This window comes from Schistocerca americana, chromosome X, assembly GCF_021461395.2.
Source record: "Schistocerca americana isolate TAMUIC-IGC-003095 chromosome X, iqSchAmer2.1, whole genome shotgun sequence".
In the NCBI taxonomy this organism is placed as follows: domain Eukaryota; kingdom Metazoa; phylum Arthropoda; class Insecta; order Orthoptera; family Acrididae; genus Schistocerca; species Schistocerca americana.
The window spans coordinates 730,609,667-730,630,842 of record NC_060130.1 but is presented as its reverse complement, the minus strand read 5'-3'; the positions used below and the strand labels follow the sequence as shown (position 1 = coordinate 730,630,842).

Below are 21,176 nucleotides of genomic sequence, written 5' to 3'. Positions count from 1 at the left end.
CTTAACCACAGCCAAGGGAGTTGTTTTCAGAATAAATCTTTCACTCTGAAGTGGAGTGCATGCTGTGTTCAGAGTGAAAGATCCATTCTGGAAACAATCTCCTAGGCTGTGACTAAGCCACTTCTCCACAGTTTCATTTCTTCCAGGAGTGCTGATCCCACAATGTAAGCAGGAGAAGAGAGAGATACGGGTGGAAGTTAAGCTGTGAAGGCAGGTTGTGAGACAACTGACTGGCTCAGTGGGTATCGGCACTGCCTGTGAAAGGCATGATTTCAGGGTTGAATAATTGTCTGGCACACAGCTTTAACATGCCAGGAAGTTTCAAAACAACACACAATCTTGTGTAGAGTGCAGGCATCTTTTTGTAAATCATTTCAATTGTTCTGAAAATTGCTAGTGGATGTTTGCATAATATTTTTGAATGTGTAGATCTTTCTTACAAGTTTCTCCAAACGGGGACAGCCCATCGCTAGATGTATAAGCGTAGCATCAGTAATAAGAACACATTCTTCTAAATCCATCTTCTCCAACATACGGCAGCTCTAGAGGGGAAAAAAAGATAATTATTAATGACCTATTGCTGAGGTGTTATGAATACAATTGTACAGTGCTGTACCTAATGTGGACATCTCGAATACTTGTTGATTGTTCTGGACATTGAAATAAGGTTTTTCAATTAATGCTAGCCTCAAAAGGGCTCAGTGATTTCTTGTGTGCATATTAATCACAGTTTCTGGGTGAAGAGACGCTATAGGTACAAGAATCATTTGAAAGGAGTGTTAACCTAATTTTAATAGATGTCTAAGGCTATAGAAAATATTACCACAATCACATAACACTAATGTTTGTAATTAACCTTTTGATCAACAAGGATGACATCTGTGATAAATCTGATCTTTAGGAAATTATCAATGCACAACTAATTTATTTCCATTGCTTTCTGCTTTACTCACAGACCCATTACAAAGTCTTTACATAAATATACAGGATGAATTGCAGGCAGCTTTCACTATCATTTCCTTTGATTAATGGTTATTTTTGGAAAATGTCTAACTATGAACATCAATATATGTTAAATTATTTTACTCTTACATTTGAGATCTTTCAGTTTCCTCTAAGTAATCATAAATTAATACAGTGCCCATACCTTTAAAACTGACAGAGGTTTTGTAGTTCCACAATTAGGGAGTACAGCTGTTTTAAATATTTTCTCATGTTTGTTTCTATTGGCTGTGCTAAGAGCTGCATCTCCTGAAAGTAGGCACTGCTCAACCCCTCTGTCTGTTCACTACTTTAATATTTCTCTTATTGGTAATTTTTTACTTCATTGTATTTTTATATTCTGTATGAAGGAGTATTAAAACATACTGAAATAGTGTATGAAAATAAAATATAATTATCATAAAATATCCTGTATCATATTCACTGTCAACTTTTGATAAGAAAAATACATTTAAAGAATTAATGAGATCTAGCCCATTCCATCATTGCAAATTTTATAGTTTTGCAGAAATTCTTTAACTACTGTGCCAATAACGACTGGGGTAGTCACTATCTGACATTTAAAAAAATCTATGTTAAAGCTGCTATTTGTTAAATGTGTCTTAAAATTATCTCTAGTAAAAACATTCCAAAGGTAAGATAGTCCCCTATTCGGGTATCTGCGCAAGGACAGCTCAGAATAAAAATAAATCTGTCATTCTGTGGGTCGGAGCATGTTAAATCCCATAAGAATACTGATAGGTTAATGTGAGATGTAATGAGAATTAAGTGTGGCAGAAGGATGAACAGGAATGCAGGTAAGATGCTATGAACAACATACTGAAGGCAATATCACAGCAATGACAGAGACAAAGCCAACACCCAGCACAGTAGTACAAGTTCACAAACCTACTAGGTCTGACAAGGATGAAGAGATTGAAAGAATATATGCTGAGATAAAAGAAATTATTTAGATGGTTAACAGAAACTGTAACATTGCAAAGTGAAGTTGCACATACTATTTTTATACTCCTCTTAAATGTTCCATATACCCAAAACAGCCAAAATTCCATTTATATAATATTTTACAAAAACTTATTATTCATGGTATAGTTTCCAGTATGCTGACACTAGTGGCAAATTTAGTTTTGTTTGAAATCTTGCTAGTTACAAGAAATTGGTAACTTTAATGTTGAATGCTAGCATGCAAACGTGCATGTACGGGATTGTACAGGAGCCAGATGTCAGTTTGTGGGATGGAGTTCCATGCCTGTTGCACTTGGTCAGTCAATACAGGGACAGTTAATGCTGTTTGTGGATGATGCCATAGTTTTTTTTTCCGATGATGTCCCATATGTGCTCCATTGGAGACAGATCTGGTGATTGAGTAGGCCAAGGAAAAACATTTCAACACTTTGTGGAGTATTTTGAATTACATGTGGGTGTTGGAAAACACTCCCTGGAATGCTGTTCATGAATGGCAGCCCAACAGGTCCAATCACCAGATCAATGTACAAATTTACAGTCTGGGTGTGTGGGATAAACAAGTGTGCTCCTGTTGTCATATGAAATTGCAACACAGTCCATAGCTCCAAATGTAGGTCCAGTGTGTCTAGCACACAGACAGGTTGGTTGCAGACCCTCAACTGGCCTCCAGCAAACCAACACACAGCCATCATGGAGCCAGAACCAGTTTTCATCAGAAAACACAACAGAGCTCCAGCCTACCCTCCAGTGAGCCGTCACTTGACACCACTGAAATCGCAAATGGCGTTGGTTTGGGGTCACTGGAATGTACACGACAGGACGTCTGGCTCAAAGCCCTCCTTGAACCAACTGATTTGTAAACAATTTGTTGTACCACTGGGCTACCAACTACTGCTCAGATTGCTGTTGCAGATCCAGTATGATGCACCAGATCCATATGCCAAACATGATGGTATTCCATCTTGGTAGTACCATGTGGCCATCCATTGCCCTGTCTTCTAGTGACCGCACATTCTTATGACCGTCGCTGCCAGCAATCTTGTACAGTGGTTACATTCCTGCCAAGCCTTTCTGCAGTATTACAGAAAGAACATCCAGCTTCTTGTAGCCCTATTACACAATCTCAATCAAACACAGGTGAGCATCTTTGTCACCTTAAAGGTATTCTTGACTAGCATCAATTCTCCATATCCAATCTAAAAGGTAACTAAAACTCATGATCATTACAGTGTGTAGTTAAAGCCAACCTGATTTGCATCTTCACAGTAGCCCTTTTTAGCACCACTCTTCTACGACTGCCACAAAATCTGAATATACATCATCTTTCAAATGTAGGAACATGTCTACCAACTTTCGTTTGTTGCACAACTCCTTCTCGATGTTGTGATCTCTCTCTCTCTCTCTCTCTCTCTCTCTCTCTCTCTCTCTCTCTCTCTCTCTCTCTCTCTCTCCCCCCCCCCCCCCCCCAAATCAGTGTAACTAACTCAAAAATACCCTACTTGCAGATATAAAATAGATTTCTAAAATCTTGTGTGAGCAGAAAAGTAATTTATAAACTGACGGAGAAATATGCTGTACAGTGCCTCCATTATTTTCAGAAGGGTTCTGGTGACCCCATGTTGTGGTACTGAAGCACATGCACAATGTTTGTGCACCTAAAATCTGGTCTGAGGTATAAAATTAGTTTTACATTATTTCAATTTCACGTAAAATTTTACTGGCCCATGAAGTTCTTTTCATATGAATGACATGTCCTGTTTTGGCAGAGAAAAGATGGGAACAAGAAGAAACATGCTCCTGTTTAAAAGACTCTGATCGGAAAGTAGCACACCAGCTGCCTCGTTCTACCTTCCTCAGCACCTTTAAAAATTTTGGCTTGAAAACATACTCGCTCTTTTCTATGCTAAGAGAGGAGGAGACAATGGCAGTGGGAAAGAGACAGAAAATTAATAAATACTGGAAGATAGCAGACAGCGGTTGTCGTATAGGAAGTGCAAAAGAGACGATGGAAGCGTGAGAGAAAAAGGGGGACACAGTGACAGTGGAACATAGTTGACAGTGAGAGGACAGTGCTAGGAAGAGAGCGAAGGAGACAGTACCAGTGGAATATGGATAAAGAGAAGGAGAAAGTGGAAGTGGAAGAGTGCCAGTGATAATGAAAGACAGAGGCTATGACAATGACAACAAGGAAAAGAGAGAGAGAGAGAGAGAGAGAGAGAGAGAGAGAGAGAGAGAGAACAGCAGTGGGAAGGACTGAATGAGATAGTAGCAGGAGGACAGAGCAAGAGGGGAGACAGTCACAGTGAGAGGAGACAGTAATAGTAGGATAGAATGAAGAAACTGTGGCTAGGGGACAGGGACAGTTAGAGAGACATAAAGAGATAATGACTGTGAGTTGGGCTGAATGAGTGAGAATGGGAAAATGGGAGTAGAGGGGTACGAGTGACTTACAGCGATGAAGTAGTGGGTGTGAGCAAGTTATAGTTAGGTGAGTTGCATATTAAAAAAGACTGAATATGTGCATTATGTACACAAGCTAAAATTTTTAAAAGCACTAACGTAGGTAGAACAGGGCAGCTGGTACCACACTTTCCAGTCAGAGTCTTTTAAAAAGGAGCATATTTGCCTTTTTTGTGCTCTGATAAGATCATTTTTCTGGATATGTGAGTGTTTCATCACAATATATGTTCCTATACTGTTACAAAATCTCTCTCAGCATAGTGACTGTTTGTCTTATCTAGTTGAGTTTTTGTTCTGTGGATTACTCACTACAAAATTTAACATCAATCACTCACTGTTTTTTTCTGAAACCCTGTCTCTCTTCTCTGCATTTTATTATTGTTTTTATTTCTTTTTTCTAAAATTAAAAATAAGCTTTATCAAGCTGTAACTTACCCTTGCCAAGGCTTGAAATCCAGCATCAGTGAACTGTGAACAGCTGGATACTTCAAGTGTACTGAGTTGAGGGCACTGTGTTGCCAAGACAACAAGAGATGCATCTGTTAAATGAGAACATCCTGACAAACACACATAGTGCAGTTTGGGACAGTTTTCTGCTAACTGCACTACTGCTTCATCTTGCAGATTCTGTAATAAGAAAATGTCAAAAATTCAGTGAACTTTGTTTCCAGTGTAATAAATGAACACATTTTGAATTATTACACTTGCTATCAAATGCACATCATAAATCTTTTCTTTTATTGTGTCAGGTTAACTCAAATAGTGTGTGGGATAATTTAGGCCATGGAGAACAGAGGTTGTATTGCTGATATATAGACTTCAGGTGGTACATAAAATGACAGTTTTTTAGTTAAGTCAGAATGTAATACGCAAATAACTCCTAGGTGCCAAAATTTCACTTAGGTAAGCACTGGCATGCAGAATTGTAGACTTAAATTTTACATTAAATATTCAAACAGGGAGAAGTAGAAGTGAACTTACTGGACAAATACAAATAGAGAAAATTGTACTATTGGAAGGAAGGAGGGAGGGAGGGGCTCTTACAAACACTAACTGTATTAATTCAGGTGCAATATTTTTTAAAAGTCATCAAAAGTGGTGTGTATTGGTTGTGGTGGAGTAGTATCAGGTGGTGTGGGTTGAGGGTGAGGAGGTGGGAGGCAGGGAGACGGACTGGAGGTGAGTGGCTAGCAGCACACAGGGAGGCAGCTGGTTTGCTGGCTAGGAAAGTGGGAGGGAGGAGTTGCAGATATATGGGCTTGGCATGTAATGCAGAATTGTAGGGTCGTGTGTGTGTGTGTGTGTGTGTGTGTGTGTGTGTGTGTGTGTGTGTGTGTGGTCTCAAGACTCACAAATAGTGACATCCCTATCAAACAAGCAGTGAACTTGCTACTTTAAAAACTGAAATACAATGTATGTATGTATGTATGCATGGAGCTTCAAATGAACTTGAATTAACAAGTCAGAAAAAATAACATGTTTGCATTATGTTTTTATTTAATTTAGTATGTACTATGACCTTAAATATTATTCTATTAGGTTTTGGGATTTCAGCTGAATCATGTTGACTTCTTTCCACAATACTTCAGCTGGTACCTGTCCAGCCATCTTCAGGTGAGTGTCTGCCACTGGAGACTGCAAGTTCATGAAATTGGCTTTATAGCAAAAATTTGCGGGAAAATGCAGGCACATTGGCGGCCACACAGGAGTGTCCTCTATTGAAATCCACACCCCCTGCAAATACTGTTCCACTTGTGGTGCGCAGGCGCATGCATAAAGATCCAACTACATGTCTCTCCTCTGTCGGAATGCGTGCTCGCATCACTAAGAACAAATGTCAGATGTAGTCAGACATCTCATTACGAATAAAATGTTTTCTCTCAGAAGAAGTTAAAGAGATCACTGGGCCCCATGCCTTGTTCAGCTGGAAGCCACCAACACAATTCATAAGATTTTGTGCTAGAAGTATTTCCACAGATTCTTTAATTACAGGATCCTAAAAGGATCTCACCAGTGCCAAGATTTTTGTGGTAGAATAATCACTAGTGTGTCCTTTGGTAATACAGTGCTCAGCTACGGTTGACGCACTGCTGTGAAAGGCAAGTGTGGTACTGATGTTCAATGCACCTTTCATTGAAATTCATTCGTCTGACCTATGTAAGTTTTGCCATTAAAGCACACTCCTGTTAGGGTCGCCAATGCTATAGAGGCAACACTGTGAACTAGTAGTCTCCAGTGATAGACACTCACCTGAAGCTGGCTGAACAGCTGCCAGATGAAATATTGTGGCAAGAAGTCAACATGATCTGGCTGCAATCCTAAAACCTCATAGAATATTCAGTATGCTGAGAAAACTTCAAGAATCACACCACAAAGGTTTTGCAAAAATTCTGCAACAGAAGTATGAAAATAACCTTTATCTTTGCAAATGTTTGATTATCCTACTAAAGGAGTAGATCACAATTTTTTCTTATAGACTAATCCTTGTTCAAAAGCTACATGACACATTTAATCATTTGCATCACTGATTTTAAATCACAAAACACTTCTTTTATTGCTAACAGAGTAGTAACTTTCCAAAGAATACAAAAACAACAGCACATGGGTTAAAGCTTACTCTTATTGGAATGTGTATCAACATGCAGGTAATTATATTCATTCCTTGTGAAAAGTAAATAAAAAGATTCAAACACAAAACATAGAGGTATTTTGGTCATGAATGACACGTTTATGTTGCTTCCTTAAATTTGAAGAACAATGGCAAAATATTATAATGTATCTATAATAACATTTGTCTTTCATATGCAGTACTTGTAACATTGTATTCGAGTCCTGGCTGAGTAATCCATGTTCTTTTAGCATTAGGTGAATGTCAAATGCCTGAACAGTTTTCCCTGCAAGTTACTTTCTGTTTCATGGCACTACAATATTATTCTGTATGGCACAGGTGAAATCTGTATTGCACATGTACAGAGAAATTCATTTTAAAATCAGAAATTGAAAGATGTGTCAATCCAAAGGTAGGCAGAAACTGTATGACTAATTAAATAGCAAAGCATAATAAAGTACAGATAACACCAGATGACAGGGAGGGAGGGAAGGACGGAAGGAGGGGGGGGAGGGAGAGAGGGAGAGAGAGAGAGAGAAGAGCAATGAAAGAAGAATGTGAAAAGTAAGAGGTTCCTGTTAACTGAAATAGCAAGTTAAGAGCAAATCATGTATTCACAAAATACTTGAAAGTAACGAATTTTAGCAAATTACGTTGTTTGGAAGACATTGTGCCCCCCTGATGTACTATAAACAAATGCTTCAAATTCTGAAAGGAAGAAGACTGAAATGAAAGTATTCCACATATCTAGTCGAAATCTTAAGGCAAGTTTCTGTAAGTTATTGCTAACTATAAATTTGCCAGCAAAGAGTGTTAAATTAGACTGGAGGATGAAGCGTGCAACCATTTTGCCGTGTTGATTCAATGAAAAGGATGTTGTCCCGTTCCATGAAGTGATGAGGAGCTATCTAGAACTAAAGAAACTGCAGTTGCAGTTATCAAATAGTGGTAGTTATTTGTCTCCCACTCTCGGATGTACAAGATCTGAGAAATTAGTTCCAGATGTATGATCAGATCTAGGTATCCAATGGACACAATATTTCAGGAGCTGACCTCATTAGGTGAGCCTATTAACTAATTGCTAACAGATGGTTACAGGTCTTTACATACATATGCCCTTTCATTTGCCTCTCATGATGGCTGAATACCAGGGAGCATATTCAATGCTCCACACAAGATCTGTGTTCATCTGCACATCCAACAGTGCCACAACGAGTAACCACTGGAGCTCCAGCTGCTCAAGGAATCTGTCACTTCTGCTGGGTACATCTTTGTACCTTTTAATTAAAAAGCAAAAAGAGTTATTTGGGATGATAAAAGCTCTGTGGCTGCTCATCAGCAGTCAGTTCATCAGCACAGAACATGATGCCAAAACACTGTGCCGGTGGACACAAATATCCAGCTATATACCCATGAACTAATACGAGCTCTATGCCGGTAGAAACTGAAAACAAATTCTTGATGTGTCATTCAAATATTTCATTTTAATCACAACAGTATATTCTTTTTTCTGATTACATCTTTTTTACCATTAATGACTTGCACAATTATTTTTAAGGTTTCTGTAGTTTGTAAATAATAGAGCCCCAAAATAATAATCTTGTATCATACAACAGCTCTACAAAACTCTGGAATATAATTTTTAAATAGTTCTTAAAATTTCTGCAATTTGAAACAACTAACATTTGGTGGAGGGAGAACTTGTCAGACACACCAAATGTGGTATTTCAGACTGAGGTTTTCAAAAGTCCATAAATACTTGGCCAGGCACTTAGTCACTCTACAGTTGACACTCTTAAATCAAGCACATTCCAGACATATTGCAATAAAATGCATGTAACAAGTACTGATGATCCGTACACCAATACTGTACACTGTCTGTTTTGATGGAACAAAGTTTTGATGCAGAGGTTCCTCATAACCAGAACAAGCTTTAATAAAACAGTTGACCTCCAATGACCCTCATGAACTAATGAAATGGTGCTTGTAACCTTGAGCATGTTTGAACACTGTAGCGAGCTCCACTCTATTGGCAACATTCAAAAAGAAATGAGCAAGAGGCTGTTAAATGAAAACTTCTGAAGGGATTGTAATGGTATTGCCAACAGAAGAAGGTGGTTCTATAATAGTGCTGTGCCCCTAACTGGCTAATAAAGGAACATGGGCACACACTCAGATGACAAGAGACTGAGGACGTGCACTACACGGAGTAGCACTGAAATGGAAAATGGAGAGCAAAGGTACGTAGTGTGGTGTCACCGCCAGACACCACACTTGCTAGGTGGTAGCTTTAAATTGGCCACGGTCCATTAGTACATGTCGGACCCGCGTGTCGCCACTGTCAGTGATCGCAGACCGACCGCCACCACACGGCAGGTCTCGAGAGACTTACTAGCACTCGCCCCAGTTGTACGGATGACTTAGCTAGCGATGCAACACTGACGAAGCCTCGTTTATTTGCAGAGAAGATAGTTAGAATAGCCTTCAGCTAAGGCAATGGCTACGACCTAGCAAGGCGCCATAGCAACTGATAGTTATCGTATGAAGCATGTCTCATCAAGAACGATGTATACAAATGATGGATTAAAGTTAAGTATTCCAGAAGCTACGTACTTTTCTTTATAGCATTCATTACGTATCCTGTTTCAGACCTCACGCCATCCTGCATGAGCTTATAGCGTGCATTTCGGTCTTCCCTAGCTATATAAAATGTAGTGTGTTTGCTTACAGCAGAAGGAGTGCAGGGAACAGCAATTCATCAAAGAATGACAAGTGTACAGAGAACACTGAATATCTGTTGCAATTCACTCAACAATCCTACCTCTGTGGCAATGGCTGGCACTAACTCTCCGGTCTTCAATGATAAGGACATCCATCTGCTGGGCAATGGTATCATTAATACAGTGAGATGTTCAGGACTGTGCATCATCAGCCAATGACATCTGCCATTCCTTGAGTCAATTGTGCCACACCTTGACCCTTGCAACAAGTATGCAGTTTTGTTCATACAATTGTGTCCTCCTTTGATTAATTTCTGTTCCTGGCACTCCTTCAGCTAACACAAAATGCACTACACTCCTTTGCTCTTCTTTTGTAGCCTCTATTTCACCATTTTCAGCACTACTGAGTGAAGTGTACAGTTAAATGTTTGCACATGCTACTCTGTTATAAGGTGGGTGTGGGCCAGTGTCCCCCTACTCTTCTGCAGTAAGCATCTTTGAAACCCATTGTGCACACAACCTGTGATCTCCTATTCAATTACTCATGATTTCATGAACAACTTTTTGAGAAACTTCAGGACACCATTTGTGCAGATCATCACTGGTCACACATCAATCAGAATGAATATGCTCTTCAAGTTTTTGCACTAGTTCATCAGTCACTATGAATGGGTGTCCACTTCTCGCATCATCACGAATTTCCGGTCTTCTGAAAGTGAAATTCCATACCCATTTTATCACATGTTGCTGTGATGTAAACTCCCCTCTATACACTGACAAGATCTCCCCACAAGTCACACTGCCACTCGGGCCCTTGGCATTCAAGTAGCATATCAAGGTATGGTATGTAGTGTGTAGAGTGTTACCACTCATTCATTTTAGTGTGTGCAACCATACACAAGAGTGGTGCCAACAGTGAAAAATTCAATTTCCTGGTAACCTTAGTTTCCGGATATCCTTTGTAGATGGTTACAGTAATTGTGAGAGGAGTGTCAAGTCAAGTCAACAACACCTAACTCTGACTACATTCATTGTTTGCGAATTGCCAAGTCCCTGCTCCTCATATTATTCAGAAGGGAATGAGAAATGAAAAAAAATAATAGTAAGTTTTCTTTTTATTTCATGGTTTTACTTCCATATGTAGTGCTCTGTACAGTTTAGCTACACTTCTAGATAGAAAACAATTAATACCAATGACAAACAAAGTAAAAATTTTATAAAGTGTTGTCCTGAACAGGAAGAACATCTGATGTGACTGCTTGAATACTGAAGAATGTTATAAGCTCTTTGCATATAGTTGTTTGTGTATTTCTGGGTTCTTTTCGAAATTCTAGATACAGTTTAAATCTCTTACAAGAGACAGAAACAAAATTACCTCTAGTCACAATCACCTTCAGCTGTGATCAGGAAATGCTTTCAGTTCTACATAATTCTGTTCTCTACTACAGTTTAAAAATTTACATTAATTACAAAAGAATAAGGATTAACTTTACTAGATGAAAATAATAACATGGTTAAATCCAGTTAACACCTGCAATAAACATACCGTGCAACCAAAAAGGTTGATGACCTCAAGATTACGACAATGACTGGCGAGGCATGCAACTGCTTTGTCTGTCATGAGAAGGCAGCCCTTTGACACAAAGCTACGAAGGTGCGGGCATCCACGTGCCAGAGCTTCCACACCTGATAAACATATGTGTACATTAAGAACATCACTTTATCCATGCATTACCTTTCTGAGAACTTTTTTCCTTCAACATCTATTTTATATGAATCAGAAAACCACTACTGACATGCAATACAAGTTAAAATGGCCATTGAAAACATGAGAAAGTTTATCACTACTACTCACATTGCACCTCTCTGACAACTAATATGAATGGATTTTCAGAGAAGGAAAAATAAATAGATAATGAGTCTGTCTCACTAATTAATACCAGATTTCATGTATTAAGCATTGATAATGCTCAAATTTTATTTTTCTTTGCTTCTCTTATCTATTAAATAAACTAATCAAGTGTGAACAACTTAATTCAAAAATAATTTTGCCAATGAACCTACCCTGAAAAAAACAATAAGATTATGATCCTGGAATTTACCATGAACCCTAATTCAAAACTTAAAAGACAAAACAGTTACATTATTAACTTAAAGTATGAAATAAAATGTGGATGTAAGCATGTGTAAATTTCAGTCAATAAAATCAAGTTACAAGTGCAACTCATTCATTGAATAATTAATTACATTTAAGGCATGTACAGACAGCAGAGAAAAAGTTCTAATAATCTGTAGAATGGAGATGGATGGAGGTTTACAGGAAAGTAATAGCAGTAAGAAAGATTCGATTGCCATTGTTATGTAGTCCATCACACAACATAACAAAACGTGTGCAATATTACAGTAATTCACCATGCTTAGTATTAGTTAAAGCTCATGGTGAGAGATGATCAATGCATATAATGTAACAATCTTTAAAATTATTTTCCTTGTATTCAACACACATACCATTTTCTGAAATCTGCTCACACCACGATATATTTATGTGAGTAAGGTTGCGACAACCTTCAGCAAGGCTTTTGAGTGATTCATCTGTAATATTTGCACAGGAACTCAAATCGAGGCGCTGGAGCTTTCCACAGTTTCTACTCAAAGAAAAGCAAGTGCTGCAGACAAACAAGAAGAAATCTGCATTAGTCCTAGTACTTGAAAGGATGCGGTTATCACTGTCATCATCTCAGTTTATATATAATGAATAATTGATACACAATTTAAATTTTTTATTCAGATAAAAAAAAGGTGGTGAAGATGCAATTTTCTACTGCTGAATCAGTTAATGCTAAAGTTACATACAATATACAGCTACTGAACTCCTGGGCACTGTGTCTCATTCTGCAACTTAACCAAAAACCTAAATTTACATTCATGCATGCAAGCATTGATTTTAACTTATATTATTGACATAATTTTCCACCTTAGGTAACTCTAAATACAAAAATTTCAAGTAAACACTCATTACTCTTATTTTACTTCAAATAATTTGTAATTATTCCTTCTCTGGGAACATGAATATTGCCTGCAGCTTGTTTGTCTTGGCTGTTTTCAGGTAAACTCATGGTTGTGACAATCCAACTTTATCAAATGGCAAATAGAGTAACGAAATTAGAACGTGTTCTGAGCACCAATAATAACTGGTTTTCAGCAAACACATACACTATTTTCTTAAGAATGAAATGTCATGCTCATTGGTCATACAGGAAACCTTCCAGCCTCCCAAAACCTCATACCACTTGTCTGGTTCATGTTCACCGACAGTGTCTCCATGATATGGACCCAGGGCCAAGGCATCCTATCCTCATTCATCCATAAACTCAACACCTTCTCTTCTCTCCTCTCCGCTTAATCTGGTCTTCCTCAGCCCAACAGGCCACCTTCCTGGATGTAGACCTTCACCACTCTGATGGCTGCATCCATTCTTCTGTCCATATCAAGCCCACTAACCACCAACAATACATGCATTTTGACAGCTGTCACCCCCTCCATACCAAAAAACTGCTCTTATTTAGCCTGGTCACCTATGGAAGGTGTATTTGCAGTGACAAGAATTCCCTAGCCCAGTACACTACCTGTCTCGCATAGGCCTCCACAAATTGGTACTACCCCCCAAAACCTAGCCTGCAAACAGATTTCCCACACCATATCCTCACACACCCTAATCCAGCCACCACCCTGAAGAATTTCACCAGATCTTCGACTATCTATCACCACCCTGTAAATGAGGGGACAGCCTACCCATAATCCTTTCCATCCCTTCTGAAGTGGTATTCCACTTCCTACCTAACCTACATAACATCAGGGTCCATCCCTATACCACTCTCATTACCAATTCCTCGTCACTGGGGTGATATCCCTGTGGAAGACATAGGTGCAAGTCCTGCCTGATTCACTCCCCCGGCCCATGCTACAGTAGTCCTGTCACAGGCTTACCCTATCTACTCAAGAGGTAGGGGCACCTGTGAAAGTGGCCATGTCATATACCATCTCTGCTGCCATTTCTGCAGAGTGGCCATGACGACCAACCAGCTGTCCACCAGAAGGAATGGCCACCAAAAAGCTGTGGCCAAGGACTGAGTTGATCATCCAGTGGCAAAACATGTTGTTGAGCACAAAATGTCTGAGTTCATGGGCTGCTTCACAACTCATACTATCTGAAGCCTCCCCTCCAGCACCAACTTTTCTGAACTACATAAATATAAGTTATCTTTGCAACACATCTTTCACTCCCATAATTCTCCTGGCCTCAATCTCTAATAATCCATTACATCTACACTCTCTAACCAACAGTTGCCTTTTCTCTATCCTGTCACCCCCCTCCTAATCCATGCCTCCACATCAACAATATTGTGTGTCACATGAACTCTCTGGCTCCAACACCCAAGTGTCACATGCATAGCCACTTCCTCTCTCTACCGCATTCCTAGCCTGCACATCTGCGGCATCCCTCCAAGCCACCAGTAACTCCTCTGAAACCCTCTACCCACCCCACCTGACTCTACCCCTCACCACAGTCCACCTGCTGAACTGCAATACTGGCATTCAATGAGTGGTTTCCTGCATTCTTAAGTTCTTCAACATGCAGATTTAGATTGGTGCTATCCCTTTGTTCTGTAGTTCTGTCAGCACAGATACTATTGGGACAAGAGAAAACAGGACTTTCTAACAATCTATAAGCCCCATAAAGAGTGATAACTAGTATTTTTTGTTCTTTTTTACAAAATCACTGACAAACATTTGCTATACCTATTTCTGAAGCCAGTTTGTTCTTTTACTTGGTTAAAGCCTTAAGTTTTTTTAGACCCTTTGCAAGGATTTTTGTAAAAATCTTGCATACCACTGATGATAGACTAATGGGCACATAGTTCTTCATATTTTTGCTGTACTCTTTTTGTGGATTACAGAAAGCATTCTGCCAAGGGAAGTGCGTGGTCTCAAACACCCAGAATTCGACAAAAATGTGTTTAAAATATTTATCGCTCATCCAAAAAACAGAGGTATGACCCAGTCAAATGCAAAACTGTGTGTTATACTATGAGAGACATTTGAATGCTCACCTATTCAAAGTCTAAGAGAGGAACTTAGTATTGCCAAATAAACAAAATAAAATATTTTAATTGAATCAACTGTGGGTTACTGGTGAAACATTGTTAATTAACTGAACAAACACTGCTTCAGCCTTGTTATATGAGTCTTACACACAGAGGAAAAGGGGACTAAATTCAACCAGTTAGAAATTTTAGAAATTAAAAAGCAGATGCAGTCATTACCACACCTATTATTAAATGAGCAAACCCAACTCAATTATTAACCTGTTTTAGATTATATCACTAAAACTTCGGGTCTCAATCCATCAGTAGATAAAAAGTTCTTGTCTGATGCATAACTTTATTCCCAATTATGTTTAGTCATGTTAGTGTATTGCTGAATTGTGTAATTCCATATGTAATTTATTAAAAAATGGTGACTGAAGTAATTTTACATTAAGCCATGGATCGATACATTAAGAAGTTGAGATGACTATCTTTGGCTTATCATCATGTTTATTTGTGCATTATCATCTTTGGGAATCAGTAATGTACTTGAAAAGGGGCTTATAACCCAAAACCTAGGTTGTGCAGTAGCAATAACAAAATCTGTAAAACAAGGCACAAACAGTGTTTGTTCAGTTAAACAAAATATTGATACAACAGGACCAAAAACACATCTATTTATTGCTACATTTCCCCCTGCTTAAAAAACTATACTATCTGAACAACAAACTTTTTATACTGATTGAATAGTGTTGCACAGCTATCCAGTCTTCAAAGTGCAGGTGTGGGATTTCAGCGAACTGGTCAAAGCAAAGTGGAACAGAACAAGGTGCACATCTGACTAAAGCCACTTTTTCACATTCAGTATTACTTTTACACTCAGATAATCCAATATCAAATGTCACAATAATTACATTTTGCGATTTTTTTGTCATAACCAGCTTTTGGCCAAGCATGCCGTAACATAGTTTCACACTTTGGTGCAGAAAATTGATTGTATAGGACACAGTAAGGTCTCATGATGACATGACTACTGTGCAACTTTACTTGTGATGTTTCACATCATAGTCTTACAAAATTAAGTTTGCTTCTGATGTACAGCTTATATTACCTAAAGAAGTACACATCATGAGATTTGACAATATTTTGTTGTCATCAATGTGTTTTTTCTTCCTGTTTACAACATTGTTTCTCACATTGCCTAAGTTCCTCACTCAGACCTTGAAAAGACGATCATTTAGATGTCTCTCATGGTAAGACATGCAGTTTTGCGAGCAAATGGCTCAAGTCCACTGTTTTTGCAATGAACAAATTTTATTGTAAACACGTCTTCGTACGATTCTGAGTATTCCAGGTAATGAAGCATTTCCCTTGTGGGAATAAGTGTGAATGTTTTTCTGTCACTAGCTCTTCTACTATTTTAACCATTTGTACTATTATCTCACCATCCCGAAGGGTTTTTCTTATTCCATGTGTGAAATTGTTTTCCCCGCTTGTTCTAGTCTTTATCAGTAAACTCTTCCGGGCTAAGTTGCCGTGGTCGATCTGTAAAACTTCTTCTCCCTGACGTTTCGTTCTCAACTGCGGAGAACATCTTCCGAGGTGAGTCGACGACTGGCTGCTAGGAGCTGGGGCCGCCGCTTATATAGAGATCGTAGGGGGCGCCACCACACGTCACATGGCGTCGATGTGCAGCTATCTCTGGCTATCGTCTGTTCTCTCGATTGCAGGCAATCGATTGTCACGTGATTGATGCAACGTCGACCGCCATATCTTATCCAATTTTAATCCTTCTTCTTTACGATTAAAATTGTATTGATGTTTGTGGATTTCAATTGCCTCTCTATACATACATGTATAATAGTGCGACGTCCTCGCTAGCACGCTTGTTTCACCAAATTTTATGTCGTGATCTCCATCCTTAAAAACATGTTCCGCTACTGCCGATTTGTCGATATGTCCCAAGCGACAGTTTCTTTTGTGCTCCGTCAACCGTATATTGATGCTTCTTTTGGTAGTTCCTATGTAAACCCTGCCGCAACTACACGGAATTTTATATACCCCTGGGGTGGCTAGGGGGTGACGAGCATCTTTTGTTGATCTTAGGCATTCACTAATTTTCTTAGTAGGCCTAAAAATGGTCTCTACCTGAAACTTGGCTAGTACTTTTCCAATGCGATCCGTGATATTATGGATGAACGGAAGAAATACTTTTCCAGCTGATGGTTGTTGCTGTCTCCCATTTTTAGGCATTTTTCTATTTGGGTGAAGTGCTCGATTAATCTCGTTTTTTGTATAACCATTTTTCGCAAAGGCCATTCGTAAATGATTTAGTTCTTCTTGTAAGTAGCCTGGTTCACAAATATTATTGGCCCTATCCACTAGTGTTTTTATGACCCCCCTCTTTTGCCTAGGGTGGTGGTTTGAGTTCTTATGGAGGTAGCGATCGGTATGTGTACCTTTCCTGTAGACCTTATGGCCTAAGGTCCCATCCGCCCGTTTGATAACTGATACATCCAAGAAGTTAAGTTGTCCATTCTTCTCCTTCTCCATAGTAAATTTAATCTTTGGGTTGATGCTATTTAAGTGTACCAGAAAATCATTCAAGTCTTCTTCCTCATGATTCCATATTACAAAGGTATCATCCACAGGCTACTTACAAGAAGAACTAAATCATTTACGAATGGCCTTTGTGAAAAATGGTTATACAAAAAACGAGATTAATCGAGCACTTCACCCAAATAGAAAAATGCCTAAAAATGGGAGACAGCAACAACCATCAGCTGGAAAAGTATTTCTTCCGTTCATCCATAATATCACGGATCGCATTGGAAAAGTACTAGCCAAGTTTCAGGTAGAGACCATTTTTAGGCCTACTAAGAAAATTAGTGAATGCCTAAGATCAACAAAAGATGCTCGTCACCCCCTAGCCACCCCAGGGGTATATAAAATTCCGTGTAGTTGCGGCAGGGTTTACATAGGAACTACCAAAAGAAGCATCAATACACGGTTGACGGAGCACAAAAGAAACTGTCGCTTGGGACATATCGACAAATCGGCAGTAGCGGAACATGTTTTTAAGGATGGAGATCACGACATAAAATTTGGTGAAACAAGCGTGCTAGCGAGGACGTCGCACTATTATACACGTATGTATAGAGAGGCAATTGAAATCCACAAACATCAATACAATTTTAATCGTAAAGAAGAAGGATTAAAATTGGATAAGATATGGCGGTCGACGTTGCATCAATCACGTGACAATCGATTGCCTGCAATCGAGAGAACAGACGATAGCCAGAGATAGCTGCACATCGACGCCATGTGACGTGTGGTGGCGCCCCCTACGATCTCTATATAAGCGGCGGCCCCAGCTCCTAGCAGCCAGTCGTCGACTCACCTCGGAAGATGTTCTCCGCAGTTGAGAACGAAACGTCAGGGAGAAGAAGTTTTACAGATCGACCACGGCAACTTAGCCCGGAAGAGTTTACTGATAAGGACGCCGGCCGTGAAAGCCTACATGGAATTGTTCTAGTCTGTTTGTTCTCACTAATCTCCCTTATAACCATCTCATTACTCTTTCTGACATCTTCTCATAAAGATTTTGTTTTGCTCCTGCAACATTTTCAGCTGTTCCCAGTATAATACCTGTTAAGACATCATTTCTCACATTTAAGCCTACATTTTCTTCATTCTCAAAAACCTTAAACCTTTTTGAAAAAAGGTGACTTCTGCTGGACGTTCATGTCATTCTCACATGATATTTCAATGGCGTAACTCACTGTCTTCTTCAGGTTCTACCCGAGAATGGTCCTTGGGCGGATCGAGTCCAGTATTTATGCCTCTACGGTGCTGGGTGCTCCCTAGTCGGTCCGCACCGCATCGGGTGTTCCCTCTGCAGTCCGTACCCACCAGACGTGGCTGCCATGGTCCTCTCTGGTCACTGGTGTTCCCATTGCCATCTGCTCCCGACTCCGTCACTCTCTGGGTTTGCGGTCGCCATCTGTAGTGTCTGGTGCTCCGTATTCTGGCTGTTTCCTTGTTCTCCACTTCTGTTTCTTGCTGGGCACTTTGTAACTGGTCCGCGCCACGTGGAGTGTTTTGTTTGTGGTCGACACCTGCCAGGCCTGGCTCCCATGGTCCCCTCTAGTCGCTGGTCTTCCGACCGCTGTGCGCGCCCGGTGCAGCCATCCTCTGGGGCCATGGCCATCATTTGAGGTCTGTCAATGTGGGGTCAATTTTATGAGCAAATGGAAGAGGTGGCAATGGGCAATCCTTGATCACCAGTGGTTGCCAACTTGTTCATGGAAAGATTTGAAGAGGAGGCACTTACATCAGCCACATATCAACCCAAGTGCTTTTTTAGATATGTGGATGATACCAATGTCATTTGGCCCCATGGCAGGGAGAAACTAAATGATTTTCTGGAACATCTAAATTCATGTCACCCAAATATAAAATTCACAATGGAACTGGAAAAGGATGGACCACTCCCACTCCTGGATGTATTAGTCAAGAGGAAGCCTGATGGCACATTTGGGCACAGTATGTACCGCAAACCGACACACACTGACACGTACCTGCAAGCCAACAGCTGCCGCCATCAGGCACAGAAAAACGGAGCGCTCAAAACTCTAGTCCACCGAGCACGTACTCTGTCAGACCCAGACAGTTTGGCGATGGAAACAGAACACTTACAGTTGGTGTTCAGCAACAACGGATTCTCATCTAGAGACATCCAGAAGGCACTTCGAGCTGCCAGTCAACCACAGGATCCAGTAGCAGAACCAGAATAGCTGAAGAGGGTGGCATACTTGCCATATGCTGGACCGATCTCTGCTAAGATCGGCAGAATTCTCATGAAACATGACATCAAGAGCGTATTTTGCCCATCCACTAAGATTGGAAAAATGTTGGGGAATGTAAAGGTTGACCTGGGTTATGGAAGCAAGTCATTTACAACATACCATGCGAGTGTGGAATGTCATACATCAGCCATGCCAGACCACCAGGACTGTGGACATCAGGTGTAAAGAACACCAGAGGCACACCAGACTCGGACAGGCAACCAAATCAGCCATAGCAGAACACAGTCTAGAGCTCGATCACTCGAACTACAAGATTGTCACACAGATACCTAGATACTGGGGCAGTGTCATAAAAGAGTCCATCAAGATCAAGATCACAGAGAATCTTGTCAACCATGACACTGGATATCAGCTCAGCACAGCCTGGGATCCAGCTCTTGAACTTCTGAAAACTCAATGCAAAACACATCAAGATTTCACAAGAAACAGGAGTGGGGACCAAGGTAACAGCCATGAGACAGAGCACCAGACACTACAGATTTGTCTTGACACTACCAAAATGACGACCATGACCCTAGAGGACATCGATGTCAGGCCCGGACATCGGCTGGAACACCAACGATCAGAGGGAACCATTGGAGCTGCGCCTGGCGGGTGTGGACTGGAGATGGAACACTTGACGTGGTGCAAACCGATTGCAGAGAGCCCAGCAAGAGACAGAAGTGGAAACCAAGGAAACAGCAATGAGACATAACGCCAGACATTACAGACCAGTTTTGACAGACCTCAGATGATGACCACGACCACAGAGGACGACCACACCAGGCACAGATGGCAGTCGGAACACTAGCAACCAGAGGGGACCATGGGAGCCAGGCCTGGTGGGCGCGGACTGTAAAGGAAACATTCAGCATGGCACGGACCAGTTACGAAGCGCCCAGCAGGAAACAGAAGTGGACACCAAGGAAACAGCCAGGATACAGGGCACCAGACACACTAGATGATGATCGCAACCCCATAGAAAGGCCGAGCTGGGTGCGAACGGCAGTGGGAACACCAGTGACCAGAGAGAACCTAGGGATCCGCGTCTGGTGGGTGTTCTACGTGTTCATAGATATGTTTGCTATGGTTCCAGACACTGGGGGTTCCATTGGAAATCCTTCACTTAGTAAATAGAATTCATTAGTGAACTGAAAATAGTTCTGTTCTTTTATTAGAGGGAATTATATTTGGGGATGTTCTCATCTTTTTAGTAAGTTATTTCTGTTGGAAAAGTAACTGTTTATGCATCAGCTATTGATCCAACAGAAGTAGAAAAGGTGCCATAATAATCTCTGCAGATTTTTACACTTAGCGTATAGTGATGAAAGAAACATAATTTGGTGATGACAGACACTACTGACACATCATCTGAATAACAGAAAAAAACTGGAGTATGCAAGAGAAAAAAGATGATACACTAATAAAAAATGTGAAATTATTAACAAAATATCTGCCCATCTCTATTATTTACACACGCAAATTG

At 40.2% G+C, this 21,176-nt stretch overlaps 1 protein-coding gene across 1 annotated transcript in view; it reads right to left on the bottom strand.

Annotated features, from left to right (window-relative positions):
• Nucleotides 1-21,176, bottom strand: part of LOC124554850 (F-box/LRR-repeat protein 2-like) — a 275,820-nt gene that overhangs the window by 12,286 nt on the left and 242,358 nt on the right. Inside the window, 4 exon segments of the mRNA XM_047128517.1 lie at nt 441-542; nt 4,864-5,055; nt 11,303-11,442; nt 12,265-12,432. Of these exon segments, the coding sequence (XP_046984473.1) occupies nt 441-542; nt 4,864-5,055; nt 11,303-11,442; nt 12,265-12,432 (602 nt within the window).